Source organism: Netta rufina, assembly GCF_964035555.1.
Source record: "Netta rufina genome assembly, contig: SCAFFOLD_200, whole genome shotgun sequence".
In the NCBI taxonomy this organism is placed as follows: domain Eukaryota; kingdom Metazoa; phylum Chordata; class Aves; order Anseriformes; family Anatidae; genus Netta; species Netta rufina.
In genome coordinates this window covers 1-12040 of record NW_028168847.1, presented here as the reverse complement: position 1 = coordinate 12040, position 12040 = coordinate 1, and the positions used below count along the sequence as shown (strand labels likewise).

Genomic DNA, 12040 nt, shown 5'->3' with positions numbered 1-12040 from the left:
GTTGCCATTCCCAGTTTCTCCCCCCCGTGGCCACCCCATGGGGAACCCTATATCCATCCCATGGCCACCCCCATGCCCCTTGCCACCCCTATATCCACCCCATGGCCCTGACTAACCCCATATGCACCCCATGGCCTTGACCAAACCTATATCCATCCCATGGCCCCCACCATGCCCCTTGCCACCCCATGGCCTTGACCAACCCTATATGCACCCCATGACTCTGGCCACTCCTATATCCACTCCATGGTCTTGATCAACCCTATATGATTATGGCCACCCCTATATGCACCCTATGGCCACCCTATGGTCATGGCCACCCCTATATCCACCCATGGCCTTGACCAACCCCATATGCACCCCACAATTACGGCCACCCCTATATACACCCTATGGCCATCCCATGCCCCTTGCCACCCCTACACCCACTCCGCGACCACCCCACACCCAAACCCACCCCAATACCCACCCCAGCCCTTCCCCACCCTTACCCCGAGCCCTTCCCCAATTGGGGGGGGGTCGGTACCGACGCGTGCCCCCCCCCAGGAGGGAGCAGGCGCTGGAGAAGCGCTACCCGGGGCTGTTCAAGCCGCGGGCGCCGCGGGGGCTCCTGCACGGGAACGCCGTCGAGACCCTCATCAAAAAGCGCAACGTCCCCCAAAAACTCTCCCCCCACGGCAAGCGGTGCGCCCCCCCCCCCGGGGGGGTTATGGGGTGGGGGGGGAAATTCCATGTGTATTGGGGCTGGGGGGGGCGCTGGAGGGGGTGAGGTGAAGGTGCGGGGGGCTTTGGGGTGGGGAATGGGAATGGGGTTTGGTGGGGTGGGGGGGGTGGGGGGGGTGTTTGGGGGATGGGGGGGGGGTTTGGGGGGGTGGGGGGTGAGGTGGGACACTGGGGTCTCATTGGGGTGGGGGGGGGGTCTTGGGTGACTCGGTCCTTTGGGGGGGGTCTGGGGGTGCAGGTCCCTGGGGATGGGCTCTGGGGGGGGTGCAGGTTCTAGGTCCCTTTTGGGGGGCTCTGGGGGTGCAAGTCCCTGGGTTCCTTTTTGGGGGGGGGGCTCTGGGGGTGCAGGTCCCTGGGTCCCTTTTGCCTTTTGGGAGGGCTCTGGGGGTGCAGGTCCCTGAGGGGAGGGCTCTGGGGGGGGTACAGGTTCCTAGGTCCCTTTTTGGGGGGGGGTCTGGGGTTGTAGGTCTCTGGAGGGGGTGCAGGTTCCTGTGTCCCTTTTGGGGGGGCGTGCAGATGCCCAGAGTCTTTTTTTTTTTTGGGGGGGGGGCCACAACCCCATGCGCCCTGATCCCTTCGGGTCCCCTTGGAGACCTCCCACGGGCGCGCACCCCCTCGGGGTATTGGGGGGGGGGGGGGGGGGCGCATTTTGGGTGTGCATCACCCACTTGCGAAAGGAATGCCGGTGTTGGGGGGGGGGTGCTGCTGTGTCCCCCCCCCCCCCATATGTGTGTGTGTCCCCCCCCCCAGCCCTGACATCCTGAAGCCGGAGGTGCTGCTGCCCAAGCTGGACGCGGCCATGGCGCAGGTGACCCTCCCCGGCTGCCCCAAGGGCCCCCCCTCGCCGGGGCGCAGCCGCCGAGCCAAGGGGCGCCACCGGAAAACGGGGGGGCCCCGGGGGGGCTGCGGGGAACCTGGACCCGAAACCGGCCCCCCCCGAGGTCTTCCCGGCCCCCCCCCGGCCACCGCCGGCCCCGATCTCCTCGGGGCACCCTGGAGGCTGTGGGACCCCCCCCCGCCTCCGTGCCCGATGTGGGGCCGGGGGGGGCGGAGGGTACCCAAGGGGTGCCCCCCCCGCAGCCCCCCACCCCTGGGAGCCTGAGCGGGACAGCGGGGCCGCCCGGGGGGGGCGAGGGGGGGCCGGGCAGCATCTCACCCCCGCGGCGCTGCTGTACCGGGCGGCCGTCACGAGGGGCCAGGTGAGTGGGGGGGGGCTTTTTTGGGGGGGGGGTCCCTTATTTTTTTAGGGGGGTCCCTTATTTTTTTTTGAGGGGGGTCCTTTATTTTTTGGGGGGGGTCCCTTATTTTTTTTGGGGGGTCCCTTATTTTTTGGGGAATGTCCATAATTTTTTTGGGGGGGGGTCTCTTATGTTGGGGTGGGGTTCCCTTATTTTGGGGAGGGTGTCCCATATTTTGGGGGGATGTCTGTTATTTTTTTTAGGGGGGGGTCCCTTATTTGGAGGGGATCCCTTATTTTTGGGGGGAGTCCCTTATTTTTCTTTTGGGGGGTCCCTTAATTTGGGGTTGTCCTTCATTTTGGGGGGTGTCCTTTATTTTTGGGGGGGTAACCCTTATTTGGGGGGGTTCCTTATTTTGGGAGGGGGTCCCTTATTTTTTGGGGGTGTGTTTTATTTGGGGGGGGGGGGCTGTTCCCTTATTTTTTGGGGGGGTCCCTTATTTTGGGGGGGTGCCTTATTTTTTTTGGAGGGGGGTCCCTTATTTTTTTGGGGGGGTCCCTTATTTTTTGGGGGGGTTGGAAATTGATGGGGGGGAGAAGACCCCCCCAGGACCCAGCCCAGCATTGGGGGGGGGGGTCAAACAGACCGGGGTCCCTTCTTGGAGGGGGGGCATTTCGGGACCCCTGGGTCCATCTCGGGGGTCTGGGGGGGGTCTGGGGGGGGGTCTGGGGCAGCCAGAGACCCCATGTCCCCCCCCCACGCCCCCAGAAGCGGGGGGTGTCGTCGGAGGAGGAGGAGGGCGAAGTGGACAGCGAGGTGGAGCTGCCGCTGCGGCAGAGGTGGGTGCTGCCCCCCCCCCAAAAAAAAAAAACCCAAACCCCTCCAGGAGCCTGGACCCTATTTAGGGGAGGGGGCAGAATCCCCCCACCCTCCCCGGGGGGGGTACGTGGTGACCTGTGGGTGCTGGACACCCCCAGGATAGGGGAAGGGGAATTGGGGGGGGGTGTCCATGGGTGCCCAGACCCCCCCCAGGGTCAGTGCTGGGGGTGTCAGCGGGTGCTGGGGTGCCCAGAATGGGTGCTGGGGGGGTGTCCTTGGGTGCTGAGCCCCCCCAGGATGGGTGCTGGGGGGCCGCCCATGGGTGCTGAGCCCCCAGGATGGGTGCTGGGGGCATCGGTGGGTACCAGGGTGCTGTCTGTGGTTGCCAGGGGGCACCCATGGGTGCCCAGACTCTCCCCCAGGATCAGTGCTGAGGGGTTTTTGGGTACCAGGATGCCACCGATGGGTGCTGGGGGGCACCCATGGGTGCTGAGAACCCCCCCAGGGTCAGTGCTGGGGGGGTTTCTGGGTGCCAGGATGCTACAGATGGGTGCTGGGGGGCACCCATGGGTGCTGAGAACCCCCCCCAGGATGGGTGCTGGGGAGTTTTTGGGTACCAGCACGCCACCTATGGATGCCGGGGGGCACCCATGGGTGCTGAGAACCCGGGTCAGTGCTGGGGGGTTTTGGGTATGGGAATGCTACAGATGGGTGCCAGGGGGCACCCATGGGTGTTGGGAACCCTCCCAGGGTCAGTGCTGGGGGGTTTCTGGGTGCCAGGGTGCTGCGGATGGGTGCTGGTGGGTGCCCAGACTCCCCCCCAGGATGGGTGCTGGGGGTTTTTGGGTACCAGCACACCACCTATGGATACCAGGGGGCACCCATGGGTGCTGAGACCCCTCCCCCTCTAACTTTTCCCCCCCCACCACCCCCTTAGGTGGCCCCCGGGCATGAGCAAGCGGCAGTCGCTGTCGACCTTCAGCTCGGAGAACTTCTCGGACGGGGACGGGGACGGGGACGGGGACGAGGGGCACACGAGCGAGCCCTCGCACAGCGCCACCCCCGACGTGGGCAGCACCAACACGGACGAGCGCCCCGACGAGCGCTCCGAGGACCTCCTCTCGCAGGGCTCCGAGATCCCCCTGGACGCCCCCCCCCCAGAAGGACCCGGCCGCCGCCACGGGGGGGGTCAGCCCCAAGGTAAGCGTGCACCGCCCCCATCCCGTCCCCAGCACCCTTGGGTGGGGTGGGGGTGACCCCTGGGTGGGGGCTCAGGGGGTGCTGGATACATGGGTGGGGGGTCCCGGACACCTGGGTGGGGAGGGGGGTCAGTAGGGTGCCCCAAATGTGGAGTGCTGAGGGGCTCCGGGACCCCTGGGTGGGGGCTCAGGGGGTGCTGGACCCATGGGTGGGGGGTCCTGGGCCCCCAGGTGGGTGGCACCATGGATGGGGGGGCAGTGGGGTGCCCCAAATGTGGGTGCTGAGGGGCTCCTGGACCCCTGGGTGGGGGCTCAGGGGGGTGCTGGACCCATGGGTGAGGGGTCCTGGACATCTGGGTGGGTGGCAGGGGATGGGGGGGCAGTGGGGTGCCCTAAATATGGGTGCAGGATGGGTGCTGAGGGGCTCTGGGACCCCTCGTGGGAAGGGGGTGACCCCTGGGTAGGGGCTCAGGGGGTGCTGGACCCCATGGGTGGGGGGTTCTGGACACCTGGGTGGGGAGGGGGGGTCAGTAGGGTGCCCTAGGGATGGGTGCAGGATGGGTGCTGAGGGTGCTGGACCCCTGGGTGGGAAGGGGGTGACCCCTGGGTGGGGGCTCAGGGGGTGCCCCAATGGTGGATGGGGTGCCCCAAATAGAGGTGCTGAGGGTGCTGAGGGGCTCCTGGACCCCTGGGTGGGGGCTCAGGGGGTGCTGGATACATGGGTGGGGGGTCCCGGACCCCTGGGTGGGGAGGGGGGGGTCAGTAGGGTGCCCTAGGGATGGGTGCAGGATGGGTGCTGAGGGGCTCCTGGACCCCTGGGTGGGGGCTCAGGGGGTGCTGGACCCGTGGGTGGGGGGTCCTGGACCCCCCAGGTGGGTGGCACCGTGGATGGGGGGGGGCAGTGGGGTCCCCCAAATACGGGAGCTGAGGGGCTCCGGGACCCCTGGGGGGGGTCACAGTGGATGGGGGGGGGGCAGTGGGGACCCCAGGGCTGGGTGCAGACAGGGAGGGGGTCCCCCAGAGCTCCCCCCCCCACAAAACAGGGTCCCATAGGAAAGGGGGGGCTCAGGGTTACCCCAGGCCCAGCTCCCCCCCAGTTGGGGTCTCCCTCTTCCACATGCTCCTGGGGACCCCAGAGACCCCCCCCCAGGACTGGATACCACCTCAGGGCCCCCCCAGGAGGAAATAACAGGGGAGACCCCCCCCCAGGACTGCACACCACGAGGGGGGGGGGCTCAGCATCACTGGGGGGGGGGCCCAGGAACCCCCCCATAGCAGGGGGTGGGGGCCCCAGAGGCCACATCCCACAGGTTAGGGACCCACCAGAAACAATTAAAACCCTGAGGGGGGGGTCCCAATGCCCCCCCACAGCCCTGTTGGGGGGGGGGTCGGGGGTGTCTGACCCCCCCCCACCCCAAACTCTCCCCAGGTCTCCGAGGATTCGGACTGCGACAGCGCGGAGCTCGACCACTCGGGCAGCGGCGAGGGCCCCCCCCGGCCCGCAGCCCCCCCCGCGCCTGTGACCTGCACCCCCCCCTACCCAAAAAAAACACCGCCACCACCCCCCACCTTGCACCCCCCCCACCACACACACACTTGTACAGCCCCCAAATATTTATATAAATATTTATCGATCTCTACAGAAAGCTCCGTGCTGTCTCTGGGGGGGGGGGGCACTGGGGGGTATTTTTTTTTGGTGGGGGGGGGTCTGTCAGCTCCTTGTGTTGGTGTAGGTCCTACTGGAATGGGGAGGGGGGGAGAAAATCTGCTGGAAGGGGGCAGGGGAATGAGGGGGGGGGGGAGGCAAGGGGCTGAGCCCCTTCTGGGGGTGTCGCCACCCTTGTTACTGGGGGAACTGGGAAGGCGTTGGGACCCCCCCATGGGGAATAATAAGGTGGGGGGGGCACCCACTCTCTCAAAATCCACCCTGGGGGAGGAGGGTGGTGCTGGTCCTTACTGGAAACCAGTACCCAAGAGCAGAAAAGCTGGAAAAACGCCCACAAATTGGAGAGAAATGCCCCAAATTGGAGAGAAATCCCCATTTTTAAACCCAAAAAACACCCCTGAAACCCCCCCAAAAAGCCCATTTATCAGAGGGGGGGGGCCCTACCGGGAGAGGGTTCAAAGAAAGACGGAGACAGGCAGGTCCATTAAACCAAAATATGCTCCAGTTTCTATTCACAAGGAAAAGCTCCAGTCCATCTTTTTTATTATTATTATTATTATTTTTTTGAAAAATTGCTCCTGACGTTACAGAACTAAACTGAAATGTTTTCGTCGTCTTCTCTTCCACTCGTTCAACATTTCATGACAAAAACAGAAACTTCATGAGCCGAAAAAGGGGGGGGGGGGGGGGGGGAAAAGGGGACGGGAGGGGGGTGGGTGAAGGTGTGTGGGGTGAGAGGGGAAAAGGGGTGGGGTGGGGAGAAAAAAGAGAGAGAAAAGCTTTTATAAAAACTAAGATCTGGGGCCCGGCGGGTAGGGGGGCCGAGCGGAGAAAAAGGAATTAAAATGCTGTAATTAAAAAAAAAAAAAAAAACGAAAAAAAAAACGAAAAAAAAAAAAAACAAAAAAAAAAACCAAAAAACCAACCAAAACAACCTGGTGAGTGGCCGCGGAGAGCGATGGAGGAACCGAAAAATTTACAAACTAGTTTTTTTTTTTGTGTTTTTTTTTTTTGTGTTTTTTTTTTTTCTCCTTTTTTAAAACCTGGGGCTGGCTGCTAGGGGGCTACACAGATGGATGGTGAGGTGAGGCCGAGGGTCCGCGGGCGGCGCCGGGGCCCTAGCTGCTTCCCATGCCCCCGGTCTCGGAGGAGAGCCTGCAACGAAGAAGAGGGCGTCAGAGGGGGCTGGGGGGGGGAAGAGAAAGAGTTTTTGGGGGAAAAAAGAAGGGTTTTGGGGAAAAAAAGAAGGGTTTGGGGGAAAAAAGGGGGTGTAGGGGGGAAAAAGAAGGGTTTTTGGGGAAAAAAAGAAGGGTTTTTGGGGAAAAAGGGTGGTGGTAGGGAGAAAAAAGGGGTTGGGGGGATGAGGAGGGGAGGAAGGGGTTCCCCCCCCCCCCAGGAGGGTGGTGGGGACCCCCCCGTGGTCAAAGCTGGGGTTATGCGAAAGCAGCGTAGGGAGGGGGGGCTCAGGGTTGTGCCCCCCCCCCCAACTGGGAGCTCTGTGGGGGGACCCCAAAGACCCCCGAGTGCAGGCAGAGGGGGGCAGCGGGGAGGGGAGGCAGCGAGCTGGGGGGGCAGAACCCAAAGGGGGGGGGGCACGGGGAAATTAGGGAGGGTGTGGGGGGGGGCACAGGGAGGTGGGGGGGGCACAGAGCAGCAGCTCCAAGCGAGGGGGGGGGCGACAGCAGCAGCGCCCAAAGGAACCAGGGGAGGGGGCAGCGCGCGTGGCCCCCGAGGAGGGTGGCAACGAGCCCAAAAAAAAAATAAAAAAATTAAAAAAAATTAAAAAAAAAGGGGGGGGACCCCCGCTGGGCCCCCCCCTCCCCACCCGCAGCACAGATCTAGCAGAGCAGATTCTCACCGTGGCAACTTTATTACAGGTACAGACAGAAAAAGAGACAGGCGAGGCCGCGAGCCCCGCGGGCACCCGACCCGGAATGCAATTAAATCCAGACTCGTTTATTCGGTAACGAACCCCACCCCCCCACCCCTCCCCCTCCCCATCCCAACATCCCACAACCCCCCCACTGCCGCGATTGCAACCGAATTCCTAAAAAAAAAAAAAAAAAGGAGGGGGAAAAAAAAAGCAAGGGTTGTAAGCTAGAGGAGTCAAGGAGGGATGGACGGGGCAGCGGGCTGGGAAAAAATAAAGGAAGAATTTAAAAAGAAAGCAGAAAAACGGCTACGAAACACCCCAAAAAATAAAAAGTAAAAATAAAAATAAAAAATAAAAAATAAAATAAAAAAGGAGGAGGAAGGAAAACCCGCAAGGAAACCCAAAATTAAGATTTAGGAAACCCAAAGTTAAGTTTCGGAAACCCAAAATTCAATTTTTTTTTTGCTCGAGTCTCCTCTAGGGGGGCTCCGCGCTGTGTTACCACCCCCCCCCTCTTTCCCCCAGCCCTTTTTTTTTCTTTTTTTTTTTTAAAGGGGGGGGGCTCAGTAGGGAGAGAACCTCTGCTTCTCCGCCTTGAGTTTGTTAGAGACACACGGCACGGCCGGGGCGGAGGCGCCCTTAGCAGCAGACACAACATTTAGAGCCAGGAGAGGGACAGGTTTCATGCCAAGCAGACTGGAGACACAAGGGGCGGTCGGAAGAGGGTTGGGGAGGCTGGCGGGTGCTTCGGAGCCCCCCCCCGTGGCGAGCGAGGGGGTGGTGGTGGAGGAGGAAGAAGAAGAAGGGGTGGAGGGTTGAGAGAGGTTGATGCTGAGGTGGTCAGGGATCGTGACGGAGGCTGCCTGGGAGGAGGGTTTAGCGCTTTCTAAACTGTAACAGAGGAGAAAAGGAACAAAAAAAAATAAAAAAAATAAAATAAAAAAATAAAAAAAAGAAAGAAAAAATGAAAAAAACAAAAAAAAAAAGGGTGGGTGGGTGGCTGGCAACAGCGCGCGAGAAGCACAGGACAAACAGCGTCAAACCGCATGGGGTCGGGGGGGGGACACGGGGATAACGGCACCCCCAGGGGGACGACGACACCCCCAGAGGGACAACGGCACCCTAAGGGGGACAAGAAGACCCCAAGGGGCTATGCTGGGCCCCAAAAATGTGGGACCCCCCCTCGCACGCACCCCCAGCCCCGTGTCGAGCCCTGGGCCTCGACACAGAGCCGAGAAGAGGGGGGGCGGCCGCTGCTCCTGGCCCCCAGCAAATGGGGGCAACCCCATAGGTTTGGGGGCAACCCCACAGGTTTGGGGGCTCGGCTCCTCCACCCTAAGCCCCCCCCCAAGGGGCTGAGCAATGGGGGGAGCAGTGGGGGCACCTCGCCAGCCCTAAAAACCGCCGCTCCCAGCCCAGCTGGCTGTGGGGACAGCGGGGTCCGCGCCCCACACATATTAGGGTGGGTTTAAAGTGGTCCTGGGGGGCTCAGCCCCTGCCCCCAAAGCCCTGCCAGACCCCACAGGGGAGCCAGAGGTCCCCACGCAGGTTTGGGGTTGCCCCATAGATGCTCGGGGGCTGCTGCTCCGAAGCAGGAGAGCAGCACCGGGCGCTGCGGGATCCACAAGATCCCCCACATCCCGCTGGGGACGCGGCCCCGAGCCTGGGGGTGCTCCCCGAGCCCTCACCCCATAAAAAAAAAAATAAAATCCCTCACAGCACCAGCGACGGGTCCAAAGCCCACAAACCCGCTCGGCCCCCGTGGCCTCAGCTCTTTCCTGCAGCCTCCCGGAGCCCAGGAGGCGATGGCACGGGGACAGCGGGGAAAGGGGGAAGGAAGGGGCACGGAAAAAGGGAAGGGGAAGGTTGAAAAAAATAGAAAAGAAAACAAAATAAATAAAAAAAACGGGGAGGGAAGCCCCTTCCCCTCACGCTGGGGGGCACGAGGGTGGTCCCAGCCCTCCCTCCCCGCGCCGCCTCGTTACGGGAGCCTCACCTGACATTAATTAGATACTGGGCCAAGCTAATGCTGGCTGCGGAGCCGGTGATGGTGACCTGCCTGTCGGTGGAGCCCTCCACCGGGTTGGCAATTTTGATCTGCGCCCCGGACATCTGGCGGATCTCGTTGATCTTGGCGCCCTGGCGCCCGATGATGCAGCCAATCAACTGCGGGGACAAACGCGGCTTCGTTAGCGGCCAGGTTCGTTAGGGCACCCTGACCCTCATTAGGGCACCCCCGACCCCCACCAGGGCACCCTGATCCTTATCAGGGCACCCCCAACCTTCATTAGGGCTCCCCGACCCTCATTAGGTCACCCTGCTCCTCATTAAGGGACCCCAATCCTCACCAGGGCACCCCCAACCTTCATCGAGACACCCTGCTCTTCATTAGGGCACCATGACCCTCGTTAGGGCATCCCAATCCTCCTTAGGGCACCCTGCTCTTCATTAGGGCACCCTGATCCTCATCGGGACACCCTAATCCTCATCATTAGGGCACCCCGCTCTATATTCAGGCACCCCAATCCTCATCAGGGCACCCCAACCCCCATCGGGACACCCTGCTCTTCATTAGGGCACCCCGACCCTCATTAGGTCACCCTGACCCCCACAGGGGCACCCCAATCCTCACCAGGGCACCCCCAACCTTCATTAGGGCACCCTGCTCCTCATTAAGGCACCCCAATCCTCATCAGGACACCCTCCTCTTCATCAGGGCACCCTGCTCTTCATTAGGGTCCCCTGATCCTCATCAGGGCACCCCACTCCTCACCAGGGCACCCCAATCCTCATTGGGACACCCCCAACCCTCATTAGGGCACCCTGCTCTTCATTAGGGCACCCCTGACCTTCATTAGGGCACCCTCAACCTTCATTAGGGCACCCCAATCCTTATCAGGACACCCTGCTCCTCATTAGGGGACCCCGCTCTTCATCGGGGCACCCCTGACCCCCTTCCCTGCCCACTATCGGGGGGGGGTCACCTGCAGGGACAGGGCTGGAAGGTTTTAAACCCCCCAGGAATGTTTAAAATGGCAGAGAAATGAGCAAAATCCACCCTAAATCCAGCTGGGAGGAGGAGGAAACGGCAGAGGGGTGCAAGGAGCCGGTTTGGGGGCGCAGCCATCACCCGTGGAGGGGCCACGAGCCTCTTTTGGAGTGTCTGGGGGGGGGTCATCCCGCCCTGCCTTCATGGGACGCCAAAGAGGGGCGGATTTGGGATCCCCCCCGCCACCCCCTCGTCCCCAGGGGTCACTCACATCATTTGGAATGGTGAGTTCGTGGAGGTGGTCTGAGCAGACGCATCCAAACCTGCTTGGGAGACACAGACAGAGACACGATGAGGTCGGGGGGGGGGGGGGGGGAGGTTGGTCGTGGGGTGGGGGGGTCACGGGCACCGCCACCGCCGCAGGCCGGCCAGCATTTGCTGCTGGAGTCCCCTCCAGGGCTGCTCGGGCAGGAGGGGAGGGGGCAGAGCAAGCGGTGAGGTTCCTCGAGCCCCCCACCCACCCCCCGGCACCCCCCCCCAACCACGATTTAACCCCCCCCCCTCCCTATAAAAACCCAAATTTATTTTGGCACCACGGGCTCTTCCTTCCCGCGGGGACAATCCCGGGGTAGCGTGACACCAGCCGGGGCAGGCAGCACAGGGCTGCTCGGGCATTTAATTAATCATTATCGTTATTAGCAGTAATTATTAATCATTTTTCCCCCTTCCCCTGCTACGGGGGGGCAGCAGGAGCCTCGAGACCTCACCGGGGATGGCGGGGGGGGGTTTTTTTTGGGGGGAGGGCGCAGCGGCGTGGCCATGCCGGTGAGGGCGACGCTGCCCCCAGCACGAGGGCTCAGCCGCTGGCTGCTCCAGGAGGGGGGGGGGGGAAGCCCCAAAAAGTTCCCCCCCCCCAAAAAAAAAGCAACAGGTGCCCACAGGCTGAGCCCTCCACCTCAATTCCGCTCTCCAGAGCCCGAGCTGACTCCTTCTGGGGGCTGTGGGGCCGAGGCAGGCGGCACCTCCAGCCCTTTTGCGGCTCCCCCTGGCCCCCCCCCCGACCCCCCCAACCCGTGCAGCGCTTCCCAGGGAAGAACGAGAGCCCCGGGGCGGGATGAATAAACCAAGAGAAGAACTACAGGTTTGGTGTTTTAATCATTACCCCAATAGCCTTTCACCTCTGGAGAGCTGGATTCAATGCCTGTTAAGATACAAGGGACAATGAGTTCGGCCGCCTCAGCTTTACAGCCCCAAGGGGGGGGGGATTTTTAATTTTTTTAAAGCCATTTTAGCGAGTTTGCAGCGAATTTGGCACAACCCAGCAGCTGCCTGCTCAGGACTGGAGTAGCCGGAGGGGAGAAAAGGGGGTGCTGCAGGCTTGGAGGGGGGGGGGAAAGCTCCCGGGGCGCAGCACGGAGACCCTGCCTGCTCCCTGCCTGCCCTGTGCGGCCCCCCACGACAAAAAAAAAAACCATTACCTGGCCAGGCTTCGCACTGAGAGGGTTTTTTTTGTGTGTTTTTTGGTGTTTTTTTTGTCTGTTTGAGAGCCCCGGAGGCCCCGCTAGAGGGGAGCCGAGCTCCCGGGTTGGTTTT

The 12040-nt window shown here is 62.1% G+C and overlaps 2 protein-coding genes across 2 annotated transcripts; one reads left to right on the top strand and one right to left on the bottom strand.

The window, feature by feature from the left end:
- Window positions 1-546: 546 nt before the first annotated feature.
- On the top strand, window positions 547-5709 carry LOC311221805 (mitogen-activated protein kinase kinase kinase 12-like; the record flags this gene model as incomplete). Its single annotated transcript, XM_084307205.1, is given in 9 exon segments — window positions 547-684; window positions 1474-1706; window positions 1709-1816; window positions 1819-1922; window positions 2670-2740; window positions 3658-3901; window positions 3903-3920; window positions 5349-5438; window positions 5653-5709. Coding segments are annotated over 9 exon segments (1063 nt in total), but the record flags the coding sequence as incomplete, so codon positions are not given.
- Window positions 5710-6101: 392 nt separating this feature from the next.
- Window positions 6102-11648, bottom strand: LOC311221804 (poly(rC)-binding protein 2-like; the record flags this gene model as incomplete). The annotated part of the gene is given in 5 exon segments (XM_084307204.1): window positions 6102-6740; window positions 9455-9624; window positions 10719-10744; window positions 10747-10770; window positions 11610-11648. Coding segments are annotated over 5 exon segments (296 nt in total), but the record flags the coding sequence as incomplete, so codon positions are not given.
- Window positions 11649-12040: the final 392 nt, after the last annotated feature.